Below are 27,264 nucleotides of genomic sequence, written 5' to 3'. Positions count from 1 at the left end.
AGACATCGATCTCGATTCTCGAAAGGAAGTTAGAAACATTGTCTTTGGAAAAGGACCACACTAGAAGCTGGGCTTGGAATTCCGATCAAAGGGTTGTTCAATATGGCGCAAGGGGATTCAAGAGGAACATAATATTGACCATCTTTATGAAGGGACAGAACATATGCTGGAGTTTGTAGCGTGAAGTCTTGCTTGGACTCATATTTTTAAATTGGGATGACGATGTTTGGAGCAAATCTTTCTTGGACTGGTGTTGGATAGACTTTACCTCCCCCAATAAGTCTAACCAAGTACGACGAGCCGTACCTGCCTTAGCTGTTTGAGGTTGCTCGGCATCGGGAACTAAGGCAACTTTCAGGTACCGTACCGTACCGTAGTGCACCTTCCTTCAATAGCACAACCAAACCAATTTACGGTGCTTTACAGATACATACGGTGCATTACGGAAGGGGCGATCGACAATGTAGGTGTCCGACGAACCTGTGGAGGGCTTTTGATCCACAGCAGTTCAGCTTTGTAGTCGAAGTTTTAGTATTGCAGTACTAGTTGGTCACTGAAAGCTCAAAATTCAAGTCCATGTACAACAATTGGATGGCTTATTTTTCTGACACCGGGATAACTGTATTGATATTGAACCGTGATCCCTGATACGTGCTACTGTATCCGTACTTCTTTATTATTCAACGGCTGGTTGGATATTGATTAAATATTTTCTTTTTCGTACTCTGGTCTTACTAACCTAAATAGTAAAGGATGGGTGGATGGCTTACCGGGGAAGATATCCCCAAGCGTTCAGGCAAGGCGCTCTGAGTGGTTGGACCGATAAGAAAAAGTTAAGTTAGATAACTTAAGAGACTGGGGTTATTTTAGGCGACCGTGCGTACCGGTCAAGTCTACTCTTGCAGCACTCAATGCTACTCGAAGACGTGACCTAGGCTTGCATATCGTAATTACAATCCTCGCTACTGCGGCGCTCAGGTCTGTATTATCCGGGATGCCCTGTCATCCAATCTAGATGCATGAAGAGACATGGGAGAAACCAGATGATTTGGATCCTGACCAGCTTCTATGTATTAATGTACATACTCTCTGCGACTCGGCTTCCTCTGCACTAGTGCTGTATGTACTCTAACTGGAACTTATTGGTCCCCAGCTTTCTGAAATCTCCAGCGCCTCATCTGCTAAGCGGACCGTTTTCAGGCTTTTGGGAACTAATGTCCGCGTCTTCAACCGCGTTCGTCATTTCTGGATCCATCTTTTGCTCTTTTCATTTGGATTTCTTATTTTGATTTGAACTATACCCACATGCAGTTTCCTGGAGTAGAAGGTCGTTCTGTACATGGAAATGCATTGTATTCGCCCCATGGCCTTTTTTCATTTTTTGGAAGGCCGGTCCTTGATTTTCCTACCACGTCACGCCACTCGTGCGTGTCGCTCACTCACTTTTTCTGTGCTTGTACCTGTGCTTGTGGTAGGACCCGAAAGCATCCATTAGTTAGAATCTGTATCCCGGCCAGTTGTCCAGCCATTCGTTCCCCTCCACTCCAAGCTTGACTTGACTTGACTCGACTCGACTCGAACTCGAACTCGCCAGGTTCCCTCAATTCTTTTTCTCCCCACATCAACACCACACTACCTACACAAGGCGAAGACGATACAGTACTGTGCGGTACTTTGCGTGGTAGTCTCAGCTTGGGAGTGTTGCCTGCGTCGTACATACCATTGCCGAAACCGATCAGCCATCCATTCGCCCTTGTTCTCTTCTAAGTTGCGAATACTAGCACTTGTACAGAGTACTTCGCTGGCTTCAGCACCGACATTGTCTCGCTGCTGTCCTAACGCTCGGCTTTTGATCTTCAACTCACAACCAGACCGTTTGCAAAGCCTCTTTTGGGTCTTTCTATTCGAATCCTGGACAACCAAGACCGACATCGTCACCGTGCTCGACCAAGGCTACCCATCTGTCGCGCTAGTCGAGGTACGCTAACATTAGCCTTGTTGAGACCTTGCTCGCTACGGTTTGCTTTTCCCCAAGGGTAAGGGTTCACTTTCTCATCTCCTGTCCTGCTCCGTTACCACAGTACTTCGAGCCAGAGGTCATTTGTAACGTTCCCAACTGCCGCCCCCCTTTCAACTACAATTCTTTCCCTTCAAACAATTCGACGGCTGAGTACGTTGCTGGCAGCCGTTCTTTTCTTTGGATTTGCTTTTGTTCGACATCAATACTCTTCCCTTGTTGTGCTAGCCAGAGCTAGAATCTTTACACTATTACCCACTGTTGCAGTTGCAGTTGCCCTGCCGCACGTCACTGACCATCCACAGCCAAGTCGATAGCACTTTGGAGAGAGACATACATACATCCGAGCCCGCGCAGCCTCCCGCGTTCCACCGATTTATCCCTCCCTTGATCGGTCAAACTGGGCCACCCTTACAAAGGACTAGAACCCATATGATATAAGATTTCTTTTTATTGCTACAATCGACCGTCGCCCTACGAGAGTGACGTTAAACCGAACAAGCCCATCAAAAAGCTGTTGATTTAGCGGTGGACGTAGTTGATGGACCGGCCAACCTTTCAGGACGTTTAACAAGACTTTGCACCAGGCTAGCGATCTCGAGCCTGCGAGCACCTGCAGCTTCTTACTCTTTCTTTTTCCAGACTACCCACCAGATCCACGATGACGACGACGTTACCGCGCCCATCCCGGCCCTCGGTCGGACCACCCAACATGGCCCTGCCAGCTCTGCCGGTAAACAAGACGCGCAAAAGCAAAGGGAATTTGGTCACGCATACATCGTCTACCAAATCAGTGCCCGGAACCCCCAGATCTGGCCTTCGAGCACCATCATCCACGACGAATTTGGCCCCATCTGGCCCAGCACCCACCGCTGCGCTTCCACAACCCAAGACACTCCGCAAAAGTGTCAGCATCAACTCTTTCCCACAACCACCAAGGGGCGACACACGTACAAGTAGCGGCGTGCCACCTAGTCCAAGAACATCCGATAGACCCCGACCTTCAAGGAAATCGTCTAAACCAACGAAAGAATCAATGTACAGCACGTTTAGTTCCAGCACGCCGAGCTTTCTCAATGGTAGCGGTGATGGAAAGTCTATCAACAACGTACGCATGTCGGATGGTTTGATTAGTGTGGCGTCACCTCCTCAAAGTCGCAGTTCCTCGGCGCAGGACTCTTATTCAACCTCAGCTACGACATATGACGATCCTGCGGAGGGGCCAGGCCAAAAATCAGATGTTGCTAACGATAAACGAGTGTCAAAACATGATGGCAAGGGAAACGTTGTTGTGAGCGTACGAGTTCGACCAGATGCTAATGGAAATAACGGAAGTCCTGATGGAGAATGGATGGTTGACGGGCGCAAGTCGCTCATATCATTCAGAGGGAAGGATGGCGGAGATCATTATTATGGTATGCAATCTCAAATTACCAGATATTTAGCAAAACTAACACTCTTTAGACAACGTTTTTACGACACATGACCACAACTCTAGAGTATATGACCACATTGCGAAACGGCTTGTCCGACGGGTTATGGAGGGCTACCATGGTACTGTCTTTGCGTACGGTATGACCGGTACCGGAAAGACGTTTTCCATGCAGGGAACCGCTTCGTCGCCTGGTGTAATTCCACTTGCCATTACCGACATCTTTTCATATATCCGAGAAACGCCGTCCCGAGAGTTTCTGCTGCGAGTCAGCTATTTGGAAATTTACAACGAAAAAATCCATGATTTATTGAGTATGTCAACATCCGGCGGGGCCCCGCAACAGGAAGAGATCAAGCTTCGAGAGGATAGCAAGCGAGGCGTTTATGCTACACCGTTGAAGGAGGAGATCGTACAGAGCCCTACACAGCTACTCCGTGTCATTGCGCGTGGCGACCAGGCCCGAAGAACCGCTAGTACCCAGTTCAACGCTCGCAGTTCTCGAAGTCATGCTGTTGTTCAAATCGTCGTGGAATCTCGGGAAAGAATGCCGGGCGGTGCGGCTGCAGCTGAGGGTAAACGATCAGGTCTTTTGCCTGGCGGTGTCCGGGTATCAACCCTGAGCTTGATCGATCTCGCTGGTTCTGAAAAGGCAGCTGAGTCGAAGGAGCGCAGACAAGAGGGAGCCCATATCAACAAGAGTTTGCTCACTCTGGGAACTGTCATCTCAAAACTTTCAGAGTGGAAAGAAAAGGAAGCCAAGGGTGGAGACAAAGAAGGAAAGCATCTTCCTTACCGTGATAGCAAACTTACTCGATTGTTGCAGGGCGCATTGTCCGGGAACTCTCTGGTCAGTATTCTTTGCACGATTCAGATTGGTGCTGGAAACAGCGCAGTTTTGGCCAACAACCATACTTTGGAAACGATCAACACTCTTAAGTTCGCTTCGCGGGCCAAGAACAGTATCGTCAGCCATGCAAAGAAGGCCGAGGAGGCCCTTGGCGCTGGTGGTGAAGGCGGAGCCAGAGTGTTGCTTGAACGTTATCGTATGGAAATCACAGAACTACGCCAGCAGTTAGAAACTCAGGCAAAGAAGAAAAAGAGCGACGGAGACGACGAGCCAGTTCTCGATGAGGAGGAAGAGAGGGTCAGGGAAGCGCAGGCGGCAGAGCGACACGAGGAGCAAATCCTTGAGATGCAACTCGCTCGAACGGCGCTCAAGGAACGAATCGATCATCTGAACCGTCTGATTCTCAGCTCCAAGTCTATTGGCGTCAACACGAACGGCACGATGAGCGCGCTTGGCCAATATTCACGATTCTCTCAATTCTCACAGTTCTCCCAAATTTCGTTGCCTGCGTCAATCCGTTCATCGGTCGCTACATCTTCGGGCGGCAGAGCACTCGTCGAGCGTACATCGTCAATGACATCGGCATCGTCAACAATCGGCCGACGTTCCAGTGGCGGCCAGAAGAACTCTGGAGATAACACGCCGGTTGAGGCTGAGGACGACAGCGCAGGAGAATTTGGCGATGGTACCGCATCTTTGACAGCACAGAACCGTGCTCTGCAAGCTGATCTCGCAGACAAGAACCGTTATATTGCGACATTAGAGAAGCGTCTTCTCCAGGCACGTCGAGCCAGCTCTAGCCGGGCCTCAGTAGGCTTCGCTGCTCCCAACAAAGCTATTATGGTCGGAGAGGACCACAGCGTATCTGCTGCACTCAAGGAGAAAGATACCGAGATTGCAGACCTGCGAGCAAGACTAGACGACAAGGATAGGATGTTGGCAGCTCTGAGAAGCGCCGCACGATCGCGAGATACGGCCGAAGCAACTGTTGAACCTCGTTCTCCCTTATCACCGCTGCCAAAGCCAGCTGCACAGGAATCATGTACCGAAAAGGCCGGTAGCATCAAAGTAATGGCGTCCGAGAAGAAGCGAACAAGGGGTGTCGATGAAATGAACAATCTTCTGGACGAGATGCTGCAGGATCGAGTCGAGAAAGGACAGGTTGTCAGGGGTAAGCGAGGAAGTGTACGGTTGGCAGTAGGACAAAATATGGACTCATTAGCAGAGCCGAACCTCGAGCCATTACGTCGAACTCCTACACCAAACCCACCCGAGGATCGCAACGACGTGTCAGTAGAGGCATAGGTCAAGAGATGTGTGTTGAGTTTACAGGCGTTTAAGGAAATGGGAACGGATCTGCGGGGAAAGGGTTTTGATTGCGTTATACCCGATTTTACTTTCGTATGTTAGTGAAGGAGAGATGGCGGAGGGGATGGTCGAGTTTTGGTTTGCTTGTTCTTTTTGGTAATGCGGCTACCCGCATACATTTTGTTCATTCCCGGGCTTTGGCGAGGAACAGCGAACCGCAGCGACGGTGTTATTTCGATTTTCTTACTCCCTTGAGCAAGGGAGCGGGAGGCAGGATTGCTCTCAAAGAGACTCAATCCCCCTCATCGCACTACTTTTTTTTCCCTTTTTAGTTATGTATTATATATCATGACGAGTCCAAGGCGGAAACATTCAGCGGCAGTTATGACACTTGGCTGCTGCACCCGGTTAATCATGGAGAACGAGGAAGAAATAGAAGAAGACCAGGCATGAAAGAATGAGAGACAGTTGAGGCATAAACTCTTATCCCCGGTTAATCAATTGTGATGTATCGCAGAACCTCAGAGAGACTTGTCGTCTTCGTCTTGTTTGTCCTTCGGCCATGGTCTATTGGTCAAAGAACCAGATTGTCTCTGCCATTATCCGAAACAGCGATTAGCCCGTGCCGGCCGGGGCTTGAAGTTTCCTAACCCATCATTCCTGTTTCTGTTTAACTTTCGATCACGTCTATTCATTGTTGCTAGGGCCATTGAAAAGCAAATAAGACGCTAAAGTAGGGCGGTAAGGCTCTGCATGAAATATTATATTGCCTAATGCTCAACAGTGGTGCAATGATCGAATCAGACTGCAGTTCACAGGGCTCATGCTCGGATCCGAGGACGGATGTTTTGTCAATCAAACATCAAATGAGCGGGGAAGAAGCATCCGGTAGGTTAACCAGAGCGATTTGTTTCTCTGCCAGCTTCCGTTCCGAATTTGTTATGATATGTTTGCTCAGGGATCCCCATGATGAATGCCTGTACTTTCCGAAACGATGCAGAGCATTTGTTTCTTTTTTCCCTTGGTGGTCGAAACGTCTAAACTTGAGAAGTCTGATGGTATTGGTTTTCTGGATGTAATCCCTGGTATTCCCAGCAGGACCGTGTCTGGAGAGGCCAGAATAGTAAACGTTTTTGATTGGTTATGGCTGTCAAAGAGTTGCTAAAATGTGAAACAGGGCTGGAACTTGTGAGAAGCAAGAAGCCCGGCCGTTCTTTGCTTTTGCCAGATACCCCTGTCAAGATTAACAAGGAGCCCGTACCTTGCAGAAGCGTGGACTAGGGTGTAAGGCTCTCGGACTCGAAGAGAGCTATGGAAAGGTCTAGCAAGGTGATCAGGTCCGCGAGTGTTCAACGAGTTACAGTATGTAACTCAAGGGGACTACATAGATGGACTAGAGTAGCGAAGTTCGGCTTCCGTGTTTTATGCCACATCCCGACGACTTTCAACTGGTGGTAAGTGACGACATAATAGATCATCACCATCTCGCCTATCCATGGTATGAGCATGCAATAGGTCAGCCGTTGAACTTCTGTAACAGCTCTCAACTTTAATTGTAGATGATCTGGTGATATTCGTGGGATGATCGTCGGTAACCGGAACACGATATGTTTCCTGTTGACGTTATGCCGTGGCGCAGACGCAGAGCATTTGTGCTTCTTGTATGCACCCCTTGCACAATTAGTCTGAGGCAGAGCTTACGGATGGGCAAATCATGGTCAAACCCCCCCTGGCGCTTATCTGTTTGATGATCCTCTAGAATAGAACAGAATAGAGTCCCCCACAACGTGATGTGGCAGGTATCTATGCTTGGTTTGTTTGGTCTAGGTAGGAAGTGGTTTGCTGTATAATATCAAGTGAAATTGATAGGATTGAAAGGAACATTGAGGATAACCTTAGCTTCGTTTGGTAGGCGCAAATACATAAGCGACCAAAGAACACTAATTGGTCACATGGGAATTTCGTTCACTGCAATCACGCTGGGTCATGCCTACCTCATACGAAATTCATCCGTGCTTGAGGATCCCGAAGCAAGTGCTGCTTCGGACTTCCTTCCCATCCAGGGTGTACCCTGTCATGGGTCTAGGCCCATTGAACAATGGACGTCTTTAGATATTCCAGGCCAAGATCCGGAGAAATTTAACATACTGACTTCTTCTGATCCTAGAACTTTTGTTTCTTCTTCTTCTTTTGTTTTACGTCCTGTGGACTTTTTGGTTTCTATTTATCTTCTCTTCTTTTTCTTATTCTCTGCAGTGCAGGACGCACAGGCTTGATGCCTTTACTTTCATCTTGAACTACTAACCATTCGATTCTTTGCACACATTCATTCATTTCGGCCATTTTTCTACCGTTGGAATCTCTAGAGACAATTTGTGACGAGAATCGCATTCGTATTTACAATTAGAACGTTTGCCTGACCATCGGGAAGAGAACCCGTTCCGGTCCAAAGTGTTCCTGTACACTGCTCAAAGAAACACCACATTGCTGCTTGTGTTACACCATCGGGTCAAAGCCAACACATTCTATTCTTGACATTCCTTATAACCAAATCGTTTATCGACCAGGACCGATTTTTACATTCTGTTGGACTTCTTACCATTGTATAACAGCCGATCGGAAGAAGCACTACTCTTCTATTGCTCGTTCTGGTTCAATTCACCTTTTTGATTTGACTGCTTCATTTACGTCACAGTCGTCATCCAAGATCTCACAATGTCGGGCTCTACTCAAACCAAGATGCTGGTGGTGCCACCTGCACTCAATCTGCGTCGAGCCAGCTCTTATAACGCCCAGGATCGAGGTCCAATCTCCTCAACTTCATCACGATTTAACTTCAATCACCTCTTCTTCTCACCGCCTGCCTCGCCAGCTCTTCCAGCGCTCGTACCTCGACCTCCGAAAAGAAGATCGAGTCAAATCCTGGTCACTCGACCGAGTCGAGTCTTCCGACGCCTTTTTCTCCTCGGCATCCTATTATCGATCTCCTATCTCGCGGCCATGGCTTTTCAGAACCCAAATGTGATCCCAGCAGCTGTATGGCCTTACTTTGAACAAGAGGAATTTGAGATGGTTGGCCAAGATGCCTTCCCAGACTTCCCCACGCCAATCATTGTCAATGATAACAAGGGCCGCTCGAAGTGGACTGTCTTCATTCCACCAAACGTAGATTTCCCGTTGAGTATGGAACAGTATGCTGAAATGGGAAGTCAGTGTCGAGAGGTGTCATCACGAGCAAGGGATATTCACAACAAGGGTCCCATCACCGAAACAGCCATCATCAACTACGATGCTCAAGACGAATACTACGTGGACGTCTACGAAGCCGAAAGATCCGGTCTCCTTACTCCTGCAAAGGGACTTCGTGCCAAAAACAAGGGCAAGTTCGTCGGAGTGGATAAGAAACACCTGAAGCATAAGCCTGTCTGCGAGAGCACCATGACGTTTGTGCTGGAATCCACAGATGCCGGCCTTGGCAACACTCTCATGATGCTTTGGACCTTTTACGGACTTTCTAAGCAGCTTGGTCGTGACTTCTTCATCGTAGACAAGCGATGGGCCTACGGTGCTTGGGATCAAATATTCGATATCCCCCCTGTACCAGAATGCCGCCCGCCCCCAAGACATCATATGGTTCCTTGCCCCTTCCAAGCTCGACATTTGGTCGTCTCTGCTGCAACGGCAAAGGAAGTGTTTCCAGCCCTACTGGCACAGAACCATCGTGTCGCTGGAACAGATAACAGCTTGCGAGATCTCTTTGAGCTGGCTCGCATAGGGTTTGAAGACCTCTTCTTCCTGAACGAGGAGGATCAAACCTACGTTGATAATCGCATCACTGGTCTTCAGGCAAAGGCAAAGGCTGAGGACAGTCTCACGACACATGCGCCTATTGTCGGACTCCATGTTCGCCATGGTGACCAACACCCACTCGAGTTGCAGTACAGCGAAACTTATATCCCAGCCGATATCTACCTCAAGCAGGCTAGTCATTACGTGGAAGAATACTATAACGCAACTGGGGTCGAGGGTCCCATCAAACGTCACTCTCTCACTCTTCTGGCTTCAGACGATCCCACAGTTCATGAAGAACCAGAGTTTTCTCACACAATTCTTTCCCAAGACCGAATCCGTCTCGCTTCAAAGGGTGCCATCGCTAGAGCTGGTGGTAATCAGCATCAGGCCAACAACTTTGTCGAGAACACATTTGGCTGGGAAGGTGGTTTCTTCGCTCCCCTGTTCTGGAACCTTGGCGTAAACAGCCAGAACAATGCCGCCGAAGCTCCTGCGGGAGTGCACGTTAAAGATGTTAACGAGGAAGCCAGGCACATGGCACCGCCATCACAAGAAACGCTGAGGCTTCGTGGCCTCGTTGGCCGAGCTTATATGATGGATCTCGCAGTGCTCGCCGAGTCAAGTGACAAAATAGTATGTACTGTAAGCTCAATGGGGTGCCGGTTGCTGGCTGTGATGATGGGCTGGGAGGATAGTATGGAAAATGGTGGCTGGCACAACGTGGACGGTACCTATGGCTGGACAGGGATCGATTGGTAAACAACCAAGCGAAATACCAACTACATATATTCTATTTTCTTGGATAGTCTGCAACGTTATGGCAAAATATCTGATGAGGTACCGGTGATGTTGGGTGGAGTTGTTTCTAAATAGCATACAAGATACCAATCTTTCTTTTCTTCAGTTTCAATCATGACACTTGACAGGCTGTAGACTTGGTGAACATCCGACACACATTCTTTTTGATGGGCCAAAGGACAAATGTTACAGTCCTGACTTGAGACATATGGGAATCATTGTCAAGGCTGTCTTTCTTCAAGGTAGCATTCAAACATAGTTTCTTCTGGTACACACAACACCCCTTTGTTTGTCTTTACATGTTTTCACCTTATCATAGGTAAGTTAAGCAACATGATTTATCTAAACAAGAGCAGGCAATAGCGTTGTTGTCATAAATCTTCCAAATTCGGTATTGGTGGGTAGGTAGCTCCTGCCTACGAACTACTTCTGTCCTGCCTCAAATGATTTATCCACTGCTCAATTATTTTGAACTCACGCAGCGGATTCTCTCCTTCTCTTTTTGTTGTCCACCCTTTCGTCTTCTTAGTCCTCATCATTATACCTACATCACAGTCACGCAAAATATCCTACATAGGAGATGATGATCGTGCCGCAATTCTTGGAGCTTCTTTTTGTTCTCTTCTGAAGAAGCGACGACACTATTTTCCAGCATACATCCCTATTTTATCGGAAGAACAAACACAAAGTCTTGACGGGGGCTTCTTCTGCTTCGAAATGCCCAAGATAACCAGTACTCGCCGTCAACCTCGCCGAGGTCCAATCCGGGCCGCACCCCCCCTCTCGCCACCAGCAAGTCAGAACATAGATAACACAGCTCCGAATACATATGGTATCGCTCCCAGTTCTATGCTGAGCACATCCACGACGAGAAATATAGACCATGCGGACGGTGAAGGTGCAAAGCTCCTCAAGCAAGCAGAGGCACTTGCAAACATGAGTGTTGAAGTAAATCTCCGCGCTCTCTCGACACTTGCATACAAACTCCAAGATGACGTCAAGAAACTTGTGCTCCAAACTTCTGACGATCAAGAATTCAGGCGTAAGAACGAAGAAAGAATGACTAGAATAATGTACGAAATTCAGACGGTCAAATCGTTCATGGCTCCTTTGCAAGGCCAGCCACCAGCCACCCGAGCCGATATCGAAAGGTTACAACAGAAGATGAGAGAAACTTCAACCAGGTGGCATAATCGAGTCGAAGATATGGAGGTCAAACTGGATACGTTCTTGAAGGGGACGAGGCAACCCCCAAGGCCAGTTGTCACGAAGACGACCAACCCAGATCCGATTACACCTGATACTATGGGCAGAGAGACACGTGCGATGGAGAAAGCAAAGGCACATGTCCAACCAAACATTCCAAAACAACAAAGTGGGTGATGTCCAGTTGATATGTTTACTTGAACAAGTACTGACCTTGCAAAGCTTCCTCCCGTTGGTCAACTCCCGAGTCACGCATTCAAGAAGCTATTGAATCCACAAAACGATGGAATCACGAGCATAAGACCACGAAGCTGAGAGACAGTCATTTCATCATTTCATATTTTAGGAAGCAGACACAGCGAGATCCTGAGCTAGGTGGAATACTTCAACAGACACTTCAGAGACGTGTGGCGCACAAGGTCAAGGTTAGATTTGATCCTCAAAGCCTGCCAGAGCTCAGCCGTCATGCCATATGGTCAGATGTTATTAATACAGCAACGGAAGTTCTGGTTGTCAAGATAAAAAGGACTACGCAGTTATTGAGTTGATTTTGAACCGGATGTGCAGAGTTTAAGGGGCTTTGATAGAAGTTCGGATTTGACAGGTTTCGTTGAGGAACGACATCTTAGGGAGGTGAAGGCACATAGGGAGGGGCACATGAAGCATGTCTTTAACTGTCTAGGTAGATTGTTTGTAATAATTCAACGGGGTATTTAGTCTGATTTCATATCTAAGCCTTGCCTCCAGAAGTCCTAGGCTACACCCTAACGCCGTTCCCTCGCTATGAGCCTTTTCTTCCATATTATGTGTAATGTGCAACCATTGCGATTTTCAACTCATCACATGGCGTTTAGTCATCTGTCTCGATACCGATAGACGAGTTTTTAAGCTCGATTTCTGCCTTGAGCTGTTTGATAGTTTGCTCAATGCGAGTTCGCAAGATCTTGTTCGTGGTGCGTGCCAGCTCAGTTTGCTTGTTACCCAGCTGTTTCTTGAGGTCATTGATAATATCCTTGACACCCTGTTCCTCGTCACGCTGGGCACGAGCGTCGTCGTCCAAATCTTCGTCGTCATCATCATCGTCGTCCGACACTTCTTCTGATTCGTCTGACTCGATACTGTCTTGTAGGGGCGCAGGTGTGTTCACTTGGGTGGTGGTCATAGGCGTAGGCGCATCCGGACCTGTGGCAGGAGTCTCGGCGCTGACTTCTCCAGCGAAAGCGGCCTCCAGGTCGGCCTCGAGGTCGTCGTCTCCTTCACCTTCGCCGCCGAACAATCCATCCTGGCTCTGGAAGTAGTCCATAGTGTCGTCAATCTCACCATCTGCATCCTCGTCGGCGCCGTCATCGTCATCGTCCTTGGTCTCGTCGACCCATTCCCAGCGCGTCGAGCCAGCCTTGGCGTCCTCGGCGAGCAGGCGTTCGACTTCCGCTTCCTTGTCCTCAATCTCCTTACGACTGATAGTCTTTGCGAATCGTCGGTTTACACAATCGTGCATAGGTGGCGTCAGACCGTGTGGCCATCTGAAATGCTGGTCGATCATGCTCGGCAGAGTTGCTTCCCTGGCCTCGGCTTCGCTAGAAATCTTGGCGTAGACCAGGAGCATTTGGCAAATGTCGGCAGATTTGAGGAATGACTTTCGATCCCAGGTCTTCATCGCCTCAGTAATCGTGGGTAAGTCTACCATGACAGCAGCAAAGGGTTGGCCCTTTACCGTCACGACCGCTCTTCGACTGTCCTCTTCGAAGAACCTAAGTTGGATGTCTGCTCCTCCTGAGCTCCGGGGAATGCCCATCTTCCCATTCTCCATACACCATCGGACATAATCGCAGTGCTCTCCTGGCATCATCCTCAAGACAAACTGTTCCTCGATCGACGGGTCCTTTTCTCTATCGCTCGCCTCTGAGTCGTAGCCATCTCCGGGCGGGTGAACTGGTGCGCGTCCCTTTGGCTTCACCACCACCGTGGGCGTGAGTCCTGATTTCGTGGCTTTGAGCTTTATCTTGGTGGTCGGGTGCGCCGACCCCAAATCCTCATCCATATCATCGTGGGCGCGCTTCTTGCTCTCGACAAGCTTCTGTGTTGGTTTCGGTTGTCGCCCGGCTTTGGTCTTGGTTGGGGGCTGGTCCGCAGGCGTCGAAGGTTGCGACTTGCCTATCTTGAGCTTCACCTTCCGTCCTCCCTCGGCTGAAGTTGGGACAGAAGTCGTCGCGTTGGTGTTCGCGTCGGCAACGAACGAAGCCGAGCGGCTCACGTTAATCTTGAGTCGTGGTTTCGCGGGCGTGCTCTCAGGCGCAGACATGTTTGCGATGGGGACCTAGGTTGAGGAAGTAAGAATTGAGGCGCGATGTTGGGGAGCATTATATACAGTGGTCCCACTTTTACCCGCCTGGCAGTTTGTCCCAATAAATCACTGTCGTATAAGACCTGTAAGGACGTATCACCATGCTCGACAGCCATATCTGCTGAAGCAACAGATCAAGAAAACGAACCAGATACCATTAATAAATGTCATCCTGTGACTCTGCCAACAAGCCAGTTTGCTTACCATAAGGCCTCTTCGGCTGAAGATGCTGTATTTTCCTAGATAGTATTTGAAGTTCAACTCTGCAACCATCAGTCCGTGGATGAAGTACCTATATGAGAGACCTGGATCGATAGGTTTTGGACGTCAGTAAACTACACATTTCAACGATACAGTAATTAACTGTTCTTTATATTCAGAGATATTTTTCATCCACTTAACCGAAATCTCTCTCTACAAGAACTCAGGCAGACAAATAAAACACTCTAATTCATATTCTATTCCAGATCACCAATGACCTCGGCATCTTTGCCCTTCAGTCTCTCCTCTCCGATCCATCTCATAAACATGCCTACGTCCTTGGCGATCGCTGCAGATAAGCCCAACTTCTGCGCCCACATAGGCACCAACCCTTTCGCATCTGACACCGTCCCCATCATCCACTCCAAGTTGCCATCTTCCAACTCCCGCACTCTCTCAATGCTGGAAAAGGCCGCTCGAACAGGGCCGTCGTGTACAGCCACGTCTGTAGCTTCGTCACTGGCCCGAATAGCGATCTGAATAACCATGAACTCCTTGCGGCCACGCACAGCAGCCGTGGCTTGAAGAACTGGAAACACGCGCTTGGAGAGCGGACCAGGGAGGCTATGGACAGACTCTTCGCGATGAAGTGTCCAGTCAACCCACGTCTCACCTTCGAGCTGGATTTCGATACCCGAGCAATCCCACTCTTGCAGCCTTTTAGAGCTCGTGACACCTGGGGTAAAAAGTTTTTCGGCTTCAGCATGCTTCTCCTTGAAACATCTCACAAACTCATCCCAATCCGCCGTTCCCTTTTCCTTCTTTGGTTCGTGAGTGCTTCGTCGTAGTGCCCAGAGCTCCGACTGGGCGTTGCTAGGAGATACGCCGAGGCCAGGATTCTTCTGAGCGACGATACCCAGCGTCTCGGCGTCTACTGTACGCTCAAACACATGAACGGGAGCTGTAGAACCGTCATATGTCTTGACTGCTTTGTGCTTCCATAGACCACCTGTGGAGCGGAGCTCTGTGGCAGGCTCCACAGAGGGGATCTCGGAAGGGACGGTTTGTATAAAAGGCACGGCCTCGAGAAGAATTGAAGCGAGGAGTACCTTGAGCTCTTCAGACTGTGATCCTGCAGCCGGAAGCTTGGAAGGATGAATACCCCAAAGACGGACAATGGGACCGTATGACTCGCTCATGATGTCTTGATGAGGTGCTCGGATATAGTATTGACTGGGTCTGGTCCCTGACTTGGTCAAGGATACTGTTCCAGATAGGTATTGATGGTCAGTCCTTGGGCTAAATCGGTAACTAGACGGATACTGCTTCGTAGTTGTATGAAAAAGTAGATTGCAATTAACAAAACATATGAATAGTAATTATGCGCTTCGAGTCGAGTCAGTAGAACAACAGCAGTGAAGCTACAGTAGAAGCTGGCAAGAATGTAGTACAGTCGTCATTGATGGCGCTCGCCTCAGTGGGGTTTGCTCTGCCAACTTCCAACTTCACTTCACCTCACCTAAAGCCTCATGAGATCGACTCACTTGCAGATCAGATCAGATCAGATAAACAAAGCGCATACAGACACAGCGGATTTAATTCCGAAAAATGAACAAATAATTCATATTTTGATCGTTGCTAATTAAAAATGTATATTCTATCGCCAGACTTTGCTGGCATGGCATGACAATTAACTTCTCTTTTTGTTTTGGAAATAATACCAGCCCAGCCATTACAAAACATTCAACTCCACAGCATGCCCATTGCATTTACTGCATATATACAACTGATTTCGTGTCTTTGCATCATTGCCGTCAGGCATAAATTTACTGGCGTCGCTCCCAGTGAATGTTGGCGGGCTCCAGAGGTCGGGAGAAAAGCGAGGCATAGTCGGTATCGATCAAGGTGTGACCGCCATCAACGTTGCGGAACTTGAACTCACGAACAACCTCGGCAACAATAGTTTGCAGCTGGGCGTTGGCAAAATGCTCGCCAATGCATCGGTGACGACCGGCGCCAAAAGGCAGGTAGGGGGAAGCTGAGCCCTTGCTAACAAGGCCATAACCGTAGTCGATCTTCTCCTCGTCCTCGCCCTTGGAAGCCATTCGGGGGAAGTTGGGAGAGTCGGCCTCCCATCGGTGAGGGTCCCACTCATCAGGGTTGGGGAAAAAGGCAGAGTCGGTAGCGCTGACACCGGGAGCAGCGAGAAGAGTGTGCGAAGTGGGAATGACATACTTGGTGCCAGGGACAGGCATGGGAGACTTGACAGCGCGCATGATGGAGTGGATAGGAGCATGGAGACGAAGGGTCTCCTTGACGATAGCCTGGTTAAGGGGCAGCTTGGCGAGGTCTTCGTAAGTCAGGGGAGGCAGATCGGCACCAAGGTTCTTGACCTGCTCCTGGTAGAGCTCTTCCATGATGTGAGGGTACTGAGCGAGACGGAGCATGATCCAAGAGCTGGTAGAAGAGGAAGAGTGCTGGCCAGCCATAAGGAGGGCAATCATCATGTGGGCAACCTCGTGGTCAGGGACACGGGTACCGTTCTTGTAGGTAGAGTTCATAAGGTGCTTCATCATGTCGTGCTCAGACTCGTCGTTGCCCTTGGCGCGGCGCTCCTTGATGGTGTCCATGTAGATCTTGGCAACGGTGCGCTGGGCGTGGTCGCGCTTACGGTTCCAGGGGAGAGGAGCCCAGTGAAGCATGAAGTTGATGGGGGTGAAGCCCATATCGAGGTCGTGGTAGAGAGCGGCCAGGGACTCGTCGAACTTGCTACGGATGGCGCTGCCCTGGAGGGCGTGGGAGGCAGTGAAGATAGTGATCTCGGCCATCTTCTTGGGAATGTCGGCAATGCCGGACTTGCCCTTGAAGTCAGGGCTTCGCTTGAAGTAATCGCGGACCTCGGAGGAAATGATGGGGACGTATGATCGGAAGGCCTCGGTGGTAAGAGCAATCTTCATGAACTAGGAGCGAGTCTATCAGTACGTAGTTCAAGGGGGGTCTGTCGGCTTTTATTTCTCACCTTCTTCTGTTCCATGAGCTTGGCGTTGGGGCAGTCATAGACGACATCCTTGCCGAAGACAGGAGTAGTGAGAACGGTGTAAATCTCCTCAGCACACACATCCTTGAGCTTGCCGTTGAGGATGAAGTCGTTTCCAGCAGGGCCAACAGCGACAGTGGTTTTCTTTCCAAGGAGGATAAAGGTGAAGACATCGCCATGCTGTTATAAAGTTAGCTTTGACATCCTAGTTTGTGTTTCGATTTCTGGCATCGCAGCCTCGAGAGTTTCTACGCTCACGCGGTTCGAGATGTGTTCCCAGCTCGATTCGGCTGTATCGTACGTACCTTGGCACGGTTCTCTCTGAAGAACTTAGGAGGGTCCATTCCGTATGTGATGGTGCTTCCAACAAAGGGGAACCAGTGGAAGACCATAGGGGGCTCGTTGGGGTTTCGGAAGAGGACTTGGTTGAGGACATTGAGGACGACGGAGAGGACGAGAAAGGCTCCAAAGCCAATTCCTACTTGCTGACCCAGGGGAAGTTCCTGAAATTGTTGTGCGAGCGGGTGGCCCGCCAGATCTTGAAGGAGACCCATGGTTGGGTGTTGTAGGAAGGAGATGCGACGGTTCGGTTCGACTCTTGAAGAATGGGAAGTATGATTAGGGAGAAGAAAGAAAGATCAAGAGAGAATCTTCACCGTAGTCAACGCCAGGAAGAAAAAGAGTTTCCAATGGCGAGCCTGTAGAAAGTAGAGAAGAGTAGAGACTGACAGGAAAACAAATTGAAAGTAAATGGCGAAGGAGATTAACTGATATGTAATTGCGACAACCCCGAACGTCTTTTTTTCGGACCGGGGTGTCCTTTTAGTTAGGTACCGTACCGTACCTATGCAAGACGGGCCCACTCACCTTGGAGCAACAGCGCACCACACCGCCTGTACTCTTTCGAGATTTAGTGGCTCTTGTGGTGGTTCAATTGACAGTTTACTTCCCGTTGTCCTGTAAAACGGATCCCAATATGGTCCAACCATGATGGACGGTGCCTGGAAATAATGGGGGCTTTGGCCTTGTCGTCATGAAAGGGTGTGATATGATTGGGTGTCGAACCACGAATTCGTATTCGCATCTACTTCTAGAACTCTGGTGGTGCCAGATCTGAACAGGGAAGTGACCCTCTCTCTCTCTGCCCTCCTTTTTCGCATTCTTATCGGCCCCGCCAATCGAATTACTTTTTGCCGTGGCATTAATGGGTTGCATGCAGTACGTACTGCATATAAGAAATGCCAAGTGGTGGTTGTTAACAGATGATGAATTACAAACCTATGGGGAATCAAAAATCAGCAATATTTTAGTCCTACCTATCTCAACTTTTGATATCACTGCTGACAGCAGCAATCCTTCTAAGATAAAGAGGAGTCTCATTCTCACATCATATCATGGACCTACTAGTATTAGAGTTGTTGTTACTCAGCCAAATTCTAAAGCCTATCAGAATGGGCTGATGAATAGCTTTTGGGACCAAGGCATGGTCCGAATAAGAAACCGATATGTTTTCCATCAGTTGTTGTCAATGATCGGCCATTCATTGATGTGACGATTCCTCGAATCATTTTCAGGGTCCTTGATGAATAAGGCCATGTCGGTAATTGGTCCATCTTGTTGGTTTTATTTTGACATATCCAGGGTCAAACAGCATCAGTATTCACATGCTGGTTACTCGTTAAATAAAAGCTCATGTAAGCTGTCAGAGGACGATTATTCTGGTGTTTGCAATACCAAGACTTCCAGCTTTATCTGAACCTTTGCATGATTCCTGTCAGCAGAACCTTGACCTTGTCATACATAGTAGTAATGCTCTCATCAACAGTATCTTTTCGGTCAAAACTCATCATATGATGAATTCGAGGTACGATACCGCCAGAAATATCGTCCAGATCCCCAGTTACTACCCCTGGATTGGTAGCAATAAACACCAAGAAAACATCCTATATCTGATCCCAGAGCCCCGGATCACTCCGATCACTTAAACCATCTCGTCTTCAATGCCCCGCTTAATATGGGCTGACGCTTCCCAGGGGTCAACATTGTAGAGGATCCAACACGTAGACCGTATCCTTTCCGTATTTCCAAGGCAAAACGGTGGACGTCGATATGGCCGTTCCGTTCCGTGTTGTCTGTCCCGTCCCTGTCAGGGCTGGGACTTGGCGACGGCCCGGACCGGGGCCTGTAAAAGCGCCGGTCCCGGGTAATGTCGATCTACACAGCCAACTTGTTGCCTGCAATATTACTGCAATATCAATCCTTATGTTCAGCATGTGTCAAACGTGGGGTGCTTATGTTCCAGCGGCTGGCTTACCCCAGTGTCTCGGCTACTGATCCCGTGAAGAATGAGATTTGGAACACGGACAGAGGTCGTGTTGATAACGTGCCTAGGTAGTGGGTAGCAGAAAAAATGACCTCCCAAGTCTCAGGGTATAAAATAAGTACCTAGCCTAAGGACTATAGTATAAGGACTATAAAGTAACCTATTAATTTCGTCCCTTATGCTTCCATTGGCCAGTTTTTCGGATACCCTGAGGCGTGCCTCATAGGCTTTCTCATGGATAGTCCCAATAGGCTCGAATCCAACTGACTTAGTACTTATATCCAGATAGGTATGGAGTTTAGTGGTTTGGTATTTACACCTCAGCCGATCCCTTTGACTCAGTGGCCAGTTCAGATATATGTATTTGCGAGTAATAATTTTATTCCTGAACCCTATACTATTAAATCATGAGGGGAATATTACCGACGCCTAGAACGAAGGCTATCTAGATACACGGTAAAAAGAATAGACTCGCCAGGCTAAAATATGAAAAGTAGAAAACATGCCAAATTCACCGTGTATCCCATAAAAGCAATGCGCAAAAATGCACTGAGGTATTCTCGCCTGTACATGTGTCGTTAATAACATGAACGTCGACTTCATGAGCAATTGTGTACGCCGTAACTTTAGTTACCAATATATCTCACCAAATCCTTGAAGTTGCGTAAAAGACAAATACAGCTGTCTCGAACCTCACCAGAACAAACCACCAATCTATTCGTCATTCCATGAGCAATATGAGGCATGACTAGCGTCATATCGCTAGATTTTCTAAGCAACGATGCTCTTGCCGACAGCACCCCATCGAAGTTTCCGTAATCCATTGCCTGAGGATCGGATGACTTCCTGACCGCAAGATGTGGTGTCGTTGACACTGCCAACACTGGCCACCAGCGCTTCTTGTCTACCAGCTTCACGGCCGATAACATACCCTGCACCAAACCCCACCACAGACACAACAATGACAACGCCGGCGCTGACAACCCATGTGAGGAGAGTTGGTGAGATAGTGGTAGGCTCTTCCATCTGGGCCACCTTCTTCTTCTTGGTAGCCCGTGAGGTCGTTGGTGATCCAGAGCTGTTCTTGGAGGTTCTTGAAGGGGATCTTGATCCCCCAGCCCGTTTGCGGGGTGGAGACGGCGCGGCGGGGCGTTGGACCCTTCTTTGTCTTGGTTGCTCCTGTGACAGCTCCGACTCCGGCACAAGTCGCAGCTCCATCGGCTGGTTGCTGGGTCCTACACCTGTGCTGGCCACTCGCTGAGCTTCAGCTTCCTCCTTTGATTTTGGCAAGCCTCTAGCTGCATGCGCACAAGAAAGAAGAGTGGTTAGAGATGCGCGTAGAGCTGCATCGTTCTCTTCGCGGACAGCTGGAGACATAAAGCTTGGACCCGCACGGTGGGGCCGTGTTTGCGATCTTTGAGTAAAAGACGGTCGTGTAAGACCATTATGAGGGTGAGGAGGAGGCGCATTTGGGATAGCCGGAGCAGAATCCCGTCTTTGTGTTGATGGATGAGTGAAGGCGTTGGGCTGAGGTCGAAAGACGGGTTGGTTTGTAGGTCGATCAGACACTCGCCCAAGCGCAGTGACGTTATCACCATCTGACTCGGCCTCAGAATCAAGATCCATCTCCTCTTCCGACCGATGTGTGTTCTCGGTTGAGCTGGTAAGTAGACGGTCATCCTCACTGTCGCTCTCATCGTACTCCTCCTGGCTACTCATATCGGCGGCAGACACGTTGTGGATGGCCGTATTTTGTTGGGGAAGCGACCTCGCAGGTTGTAAGCGGCGTCGGCGTACATAGGGGTTCCCAACGCGTAATCCAGTTGTGACTATCTCATCGCCGATACTCGATAGAGACGAAGACGATGGTTCCGATGCGACTTCTACCCATGATTCTAAAGATCATTTAGCTGACGTGTGATAAGTCTAATAGAGTTAATGGGAACTAACCGTCATGACGTCTTTGTTGAGGAAGCCCAGGACTCGATCTTGCAGGATTAGGGGACGTCCTATTTCCCTGCCAACTCTGGTTTGCCTGCCCGTCCATGTTGATTCCTTTTCGCTTCGAATACACCGATGTTTTGGTTGAAAGTCGAGTTTCTTGGAAACTTGGCAGTCGAGTCGAGTTCTAGGGGCGGAGTACGGGGCGTGACGGCTCAGGCCTACTTGCAGGGTGTAAGATCGACCGGACCACTAGCTTTGCCTGGGCTTATCTGAGGTCCGGGGTAACCTTTGTCGAGAGGAGATTTGAAAAATGGTTGATGAAAATGATTAGGCGTAAAGAGAGGGTAGAGAAGAAAAAAAAAGATAGAAGAGGGTGCTTCTCGACAGCGAAGTCGGGGTTCTGGGTCTTGCTTGGGCTTTGAATGATGGATAAATGGCTGGCTGGCTGCTACTCTCCTTTGTTACAGGCACGAGAGCACGTTTCGACGGCTATTGATAACGACTTAAAAGTAGAGGTACATGAGAAAAAGTGCGGGGAGACAGTGCGAACGCATCACGCGCAGCTGTGAAACACTCACATTAGCAACCAAGATATGAACCAGATTGTATACATCTTCATCAATGCCGTAACGATGACGCTGTTTCCATCGCACACTGTCTATCTGGTAGTATCGTGAGCGGTGAAGTAGTCCTCATCAAGTATCTATACTTGAATCCCCGCCTCTCTTTATGAGCATGCAGTACGAACATACCGGTCATGAGTACAAGGCGGGGTTGGGTTCACAAAAACAACCTAGACAGTCGATCAAACAGCCAGATCTGTCTATCTCAACGTTTTCTGTACTGTGATTTAAGTTTTTGTGTCATCAACTTACACCGAAACACTCAGTAATGAAATGGGGCTGACTGAGGCTGCTGACCATCCTATTGTATCGTACAATCTCACTCATCTAGCGTCGGATCTATTGTTTCCATAATATGATTGTCTGCCCATGTTTATTATAATACGTGGGTCAATCATCAAGGCCCTTTTCTTCATTACTTATCGATCTGTCGACTTTAATGGGTCTCTATCATGCGTGTAACGTGAAACCTAAAACGACGGCACTTTATTCCTTGTCGATTTTCGGATATATTTCTAAAGAAATTATTACCAGTGTCTTGTTTTGAAGATATCCTGATACTGTACTGGGAAATTTTCATAAAACAGTCTATACCAGCTGACTCCTATGGCTGACCTCTCTGGACTTGTCCTTCATGACATGTCGCCTTTCCCCAACAAATCCAGGGACCACCAGTGTAGCACGATCAGTTCCTTTGCTCACGCGGGAGCAGCTTCCCATAAGACTGGCCTCTCCGCACGCGCTGTCTCGGGCTGAGTCGTATCACACGCCACATGTATAAATTTCCAATTCGACGTCATAACTAGACTATCTTATGTCCTCAGCTGTGCCAAGTCATGCTGGTTGACTAGTACTATGTAAATATTCATGCACCTAAAGCATAAACAGACGGCAGTCATATCAACTTGTAACATCAAAAGATTTATGTTTAAATATTTCAGGATATTTCATAAGCACAACACATTCACGATCGTGGGCACACTCAGATTAAATAATTTTGATATGAAAGAAATCATGATCTAACTTTTATTGCGCCCCTATACCTGGGAAGTGGACATATCCCGATGCTACATAATCGAAAGAATAACGGCAGTGGTATACTCACCAACATCAAACGATGAAAACAACTCCGAGTACAAAATACATGGTATAACAAATCAAGGTGGTCTAGACATTAGAGGCAGGAGATCATCACCAGTTGAAGCCTGAGGACAGGCAATGGCATCGTAGTGGTCGTGTTTCGAAAAGCCCCCAGGACCCTCAGAGTATTCGCAAGAACCGACTTGGTCCACTCCGCGATGTCTGCAAGCAGACAAAGGAAGCCTCTTCCCAAAGAGCCGTCAACAAATCCCTCAGAAGCCCACGTGGTGTCTGTCTTTACGACAGACATCAAAAGCCAACGTCAAAAAGCCACAAGCACCAGCGATGGTACTTTTGCAAGATGCCACGAGCCCTCGGTCCCAAGTGTAATAGCCCCCAGGTCTATCAATGCTTACGCGTGAAGCGTATTCTCAAAGCCCACTACCCCACGATGGAGCTTTAACTTGTGTTGAATCGACAGCCCACAAAAGCCCACTTGTTGGAAACCCCGCCAGAAGCCCTCGGTCTGCAACTGTTGCACATCAACCCACGTTTAATCGAAAGAGATCTTGGAACCAGAGAAGGCGGTAGGAGTGCTGTTAGCTCCAGTGCCGAAGCCACCACGGCCACCGCCGCGGCCACCACCACGACCTCCGAAACCACCACGACCGCCACCTCGACCACCACCACCACGACCTCCGAAACCTCCACGACCGCCACCTCGGCCACCACCACGACCACCACCGAAGCCGCCGCCGCCGCCGCCCTGTTGAGGCTTGCTGCTAGCGTAGTCTAGACGAACGGCACGGGACATGCGACCGTTGCCGATAGGGGCACCGTTCTTGGCCTCGAAGACCTGCTTGGCATCCTCAACGGAGTTGAAGCTGACGTAACCGAAACCCTTGAGGTTACCGCTGTCACTGTTGAGAGTTAGTACAATGAACATGTTGATGAGAGCAAGGGAACTTACGGGTCGGTAGGAAGGCGAACGCTGGCAACAGCGGCGACCTCCTCGAAGAAAGCGCGGACGCTGTCCTGGTCAACGTCGAAAGGAAGGTTACCGACGAAGAGGGTGTCGCTCTCTGGGCTGACAGTATCACCGTGGCGCTGAGCACGGTCGGCAGCGCGGGCGGCAGGGTTGGCCTCAGCAGGGCGAGCGTTGGCGTAGTCGAGGTTGATGGCACGACCCTCAAGCTCGGTACCGTTCATGGTCTCGTAAGCCTTGGTGCAAGAGGCGGCATCGTTGAAATCAACGTAACCGAAGCCACGGCTGCGGCCAGTGCCCTTCTCGGTCATGACACGAGCGTTGGCAAGACCCTCAATGTGCTTGAAAGCCTCGTAGAGGGCGTTGTCATCAATGGACCAGGACAGGCTGCCGGCGAAGAGGGTAGTGGGCTCATCGGACTTGGCCTTCTTGGCATCGGCATCACCATCATCCTCAGCCTTACGCTTCTTGGAGGGAGCATCCTCAGTCTTCTCGACCTTGGCACCAGCCTCCTCATCGGAGTCGCTGCTGTCGGAGTCATCAGAGTCGTTGTCGGAGTTGTCAGAGTCGGAGTCGGAGTCAGAGGAATCGGCCTTCTATGGAAGATTAGTACAATTATAATGAAAAAAGAGAGTTTAGATGGACGAACCTTCTCGGCAACCTTGGCGGCAGGCTTCTCCTCCTCGCTCTCAGAGTCAGAGTCAGAATCGGAGTCAGAGTCGGAAGACTCAGCCTTCTTAGCGGGGGCAGCCTTAGCAGTGCCGTTGGTCTTGGCAGCCTTGGCCTTGGGCTTCTCCTCCTCGGACTCGCTGTCAGAGTCAGAGTCAGAGTCGGACTTAGAGTCGGAGTCGGAGTCGGAAGAGTCAGAAGACTCGACCTTCTTAGCGGGGGTAGCCTTGGCCTTGGCGGCCTTCTTGGGGGCAGGCTTCTCCTCCTCAGAGGAAGAAGAGTCGGAGTCGGAGTCAGAGGCGGAAGCCTCAGACTCGCTCTCAGACTCGGACTCGGAAGAAGACTCGGGCTCAGCCTTCTTCTTGCTCTTCTTAGAGTCCTTCTCCTTGGTGACCTTCTTGGCGACAGGCTTGACGTCCTTGGACTTGGTAGACTTGGAAACCTTTCCGGCCTTGACGGTGCTGAGAGGCTCAGCGACCTTAGCCTTCTTGCTCTCCTTTGTGGTAGACTTGGCCATTGTGATTATGTATTAAGGTAGAAGGGGGATAAGGAAGAAGTAATGTCTAAGCGGGATGAATAGACAGGAAAAATGATGGGAAGAGGGCGGATGTAGAAAGAGGAATTCTGTTGCGACCGGCACTGGGTTTTAAGCTGGAGGCTGGCTCAGGTATGCGCGACAGAGTTTTTTTTTTTTTGCCGTCAAAATGGTGGGTCAATCAAAGGCGGTGACGATTCTGCGACTGACAGGGAAGGTGGTGGTGGTGTAAGCGGGTCCGTGCTTGCCTGATAAATCAGGTCGCCTATCATTGGACATGCAATTCACTTAGGTTGAGCTTCAAGCTACTCGGACGTAATTATCAAGTCGCCGATATCGATTGAGTCCATTGTCAGCCTTGCGCGCCGTCCCACGCTCCATTTTAACAAACGAGTTCCCAAGCCGACGAATCTCAATTCAGTTCACAATGCCTACTCCCGAGTCCGAGCAATTCAAGGCCCAGAAGCCTACCGTCGCTCCCACCTTTAACGGTGTCGACTACGATGATACAAAGGCCTTCAAGGCTGCTGAGGATGCCCTCATCAGGGAACAATGGGTCGGCGCCATGATGACCCGACTTGTTGGTGAGGAGCTGAACAAGTGCTACGTTCGTGAGGGTGTCAACCACCTCGAGAACTGCGGCCACCTCCGAGGTTAGTTTGGCCGCATCTGGAGCTCTACTGAGGTCTTGAAACTGCGCGCTGGAGTACCAACTAACAATTAAAACTAGAGCGATATCTCCAATTGCTCAAGACAAACAAGATCAAGGGCACCAAGTTCTTGCAACAAAACTATGTCGACCAGAAGGAACAAGATCTTGACCTGGCGGCCAAGGTTCACACAAGCGACAAGATCGCCAAGATGAACCATGGTCGATTCTCTTCGTAAGGGAAATGATTTTAAGTCATGGCTTGGGACGGGATTGAGCGGGATTTGGTTATCTAAACAGGAGGGACCTTTTAGCCTTGATATCACAACATGATTGTGACCAGCTCGGCTTGCTATAAAAGGTGTAATGACCACCTCGGCCTTGTATGACTGTGTGTATATATCACGGAAAAATGAAATGAAAAGAACCCATAAAGAATCTGTACAGTCTCTGCACATTGGATCCAATTATATAAGTCGCTCGAGCTTGCGCGGGCTTTTGGGGCGAGGCTGACAATTAGAGGTTGTTTGACTTCCCATTGGCTCTCCACATCTCGCACCTCCAAAATTTCTCCAGAATCTCGAGCCTTGTCACACTCCGACTACCAACATCCATCGGCAATCATCATGTTCTGCACTCGGTGCCTGCGCACCACTACCCTGCGGCGGTCTCAGCCCATCTTTCGTCAATTCACGACGACGACGCCTTTCCGATATGCCGAGCCCACGCTTTCGACCCCCGTTACGGCACCTGGCGAAGCCCTCAAGGATGCTCCTGCCCCACGATCATCATGTGCACCCGGAACTATCCTCAGCGGACTGAACTACACCAAGGCTGGACAGGACCCTGTTGCGAAACACGACGATGAGTACCCAGAGTGGTTATGGAGGTGCTTGGATGTGAAGAAGAAGGATGCCGATGCGGCGGACGCAGACGCTGGAGACGAATTCTGTACGTTATCACAATACCTGATCCAGGTATCTGTGTCAACCAATTGTACTAACATCCTCTGCAGCAAAATCTAAGAAGCAAAGAAAACTGGCGGCAAAGCGTCAAAAGGCTCATGAGGCCAAGCTATTGGCCGAAGGCAACCTTGAAGCCCTAGCTCCCAAGGTCCCCATCCAGCAACAGTCTATCAACATTCTCGGCGAGGAGAACAAGGGCGTTGAACACAACGTCGAGGCCGCACAAAAGCGAGAAGAGCTCAAGAGGGCGATGCGAAAGGAGAGAAGGGCCAAGATTAAGGAGACCAACTACCTTAAGTCTATGTAAGCTTAAAATGGCTATCCATAAATGTACAATATTTGGAGGAGTACTTAACTCGAGTGTACTATATTTGTGTATATGGTATTCTGAAAATCAATGAGACCACTTGACCACACATCCCACATGAACATGACCAGGTCCCTTCTATTCAGCTCATTTCACAGATACGGCATAATTCAACGATATAATATTTATTTATATTGGT

The 27,264-nt window shown here is 49.2% G+C and overlaps 10 protein-coding genes across 10 annotated transcripts; 5 read left to right on the top strand and 5 right to left on the bottom strand.

Annotated features, from left to right (window-relative positions):
• Positions 1 to 2,678: 2,678 nt before the first annotated feature.
• On the top strand, positions 2,679 to 5,604 carry FPOAC1_001085 (uncharacterized protein; the record flags this gene model as incomplete). Its single annotated transcript, XM_044845691.1, has 2 exons — positions 2,679 to 3,432; positions 3,482 to 5,604. 2 exons carry the CDS (start codon positions 2,679 to 2,681, stop codon positions 5,602 to 5,604), a joined length of 2,877 nt encoding a protein of 958 aa, XP_044711607.1.
• A 2,718-nt stretch (positions 5,605 to 8,322) lies between these two features.
• FPOAC1_001084 (uncharacterized protein) lies at positions 8,323 to 10,158 on the top strand (the record flags this gene model as incomplete). The annotated part of the gene is made up of 1 exon (XM_044845690.1): positions 8,323 to 10,158. The coding sequence occupies one exon, from the start codon at positions 8,323 to 8,325 to the stop codon at positions 10,156 to 10,158; it is 1,836 nt and encodes a 611-aa protein (XP_044711606.1).
• A 756-nt stretch (positions 10,159 to 10,914) lies between these two features.
• Positions 10,915 to 11,580, top strand: FPOAC1_001083 (uncharacterized protein; the record flags this gene model as incomplete). The annotated part of the gene is made up of 1 exon (XM_044845689.1): positions 10,915 to 11,580. The coding sequence occupies one exon, from the start codon at positions 10,915 to 10,917 to the stop codon at positions 11,578 to 11,580; it is 666 nt and encodes a 221-aa protein (XP_044711605.1).
• Positions 11,581 to 12,253: 673 nt separating this feature from the next.
• Positions 12,254 to 13,705, bottom strand: FPOAC1_001082 (uncharacterized protein; the record flags this gene model as incomplete). The annotated part of the gene is made up of 1 exon (XM_044845688.1): positions 12,254 to 13,705. The coding sequence occupies one exon, from the start codon at positions 13,703 to 13,705 to the stop codon at positions 12,254 to 12,256; it is 1,452 nt and encodes a 483-aa protein (XP_044711604.1).
• Positions 13,706 to 14,205: 500 nt separating this feature from the next.
• On the bottom strand, positions 14,206 to 15,147 carry FPOAC1_001081 (uncharacterized protein; the record flags this gene model as incomplete). Its single annotated transcript, XM_044845687.1, has 1 exon — positions 14,206 to 15,147. One exon carries the CDS (start codon positions 15,145 to 15,147, stop codon positions 14,206 to 14,208), a length of 942 nt encoding a protein of 313 aa, XP_044711603.1.
• Positions 15,148 to 15,774: 627 nt separating this feature from the next.
• On the bottom strand, positions 15,775 to 17,539 carry CYP51_1 (lanosterol 14-alpha-demethylase; the record flags this gene model as incomplete). The annotated part of the gene is made up of 3 exons (XM_044845686.1): positions 15,775 to 16,908; positions 16,968 to 17,165; positions 17,291 to 17,539. The coding sequence occupies 3 exons, from the start codon at positions 17,537 to 17,539 to the stop codon at positions 15,775 to 15,777; spliced, it is 1,581 nt and encodes a 526-aa protein (XP_044711602.1).
• Positions 17,540 to 20,079: 2,540 nt separating this feature from the next.
• FPOAC1_001079 (uncharacterized protein) lies at positions 20,080 to 21,355 on the bottom strand (the record flags this gene model as incomplete). The annotated part of the gene is made up of 2 exons (XM_044845685.1): positions 20,080 to 21,203; positions 21,259 to 21,355. The coding sequence occupies 2 exons, from the start codon at positions 21,353 to 21,355 to the stop codon at positions 20,080 to 20,082; spliced, it is 1,221 nt and encodes a 406-aa protein (XP_044711601.1).
• A 2,153-nt stretch (positions 21,356 to 23,508) lies between these two features.
• FPOAC1_001078 (uncharacterized protein) lies at positions 23,509 to 25,126 on the bottom strand (the record flags this gene model as incomplete). The annotated part of the gene is made up of 3 exons (XM_044845684.1): positions 23,509 to 23,875; positions 23,926 to 24,536; positions 24,590 to 25,126. The coding sequence occupies 3 exons, from the start codon at positions 25,124 to 25,126 to the stop codon at positions 23,509 to 23,511; spliced, it is 1,515 nt and encodes a 504-aa protein (XP_044711600.1).
• A 445-nt stretch (positions 25,127 to 25,571) lies between these two features.
• On the top strand, positions 25,572 to 26,032 carry FPOAC1_001077 (uncharacterized protein; the record flags this gene model as incomplete). Its single annotated transcript, XM_044845683.1, has 2 exons — positions 25,572 to 25,797; positions 25,875 to 26,032. The coding sequence occupies 2 exons, from the start codon at positions 25,572 to 25,574 to the stop codon at positions 26,030 to 26,032; spliced, it is 384 nt and encodes a 127-aa protein (XP_044711599.1).
• Positions 26,033 to 26,419: 387 nt separating this feature from the next.
• On the top strand, positions 26,420 to 27,065 carry FPOAC1_001076 (uncharacterized protein; the record flags this gene model as incomplete). Its single annotated transcript, XM_044845682.1, has 2 exons — positions 26,420 to 26,744; positions 26,809 to 27,065. The coding sequence occupies 2 exons, from the start codon at positions 26,420 to 26,422 to the stop codon at positions 27,063 to 27,065; spliced, it is 582 nt and encodes a 193-aa protein (XP_044711598.1).
• Between the last annotated feature and the right edge of the window lie 199 nt (positions 27,066 to 27,264).

The sequence above is a fragment of the Fusarium poae genome, chromosome 1, assembly GCF_019609905.1.
Source record: "Fusarium poae strain DAOMC 252244 chromosome 1, whole genome shotgun sequence".
Classification (NCBI taxonomy): Eukaryota; Fungi; Ascomycota; class Sordariomycetes; order Hypocreales; family Nectriaceae; genus Fusarium; species Fusarium poae.
This window is presented reverse-complemented; position numbering and strand designations above follow the sequence as displayed.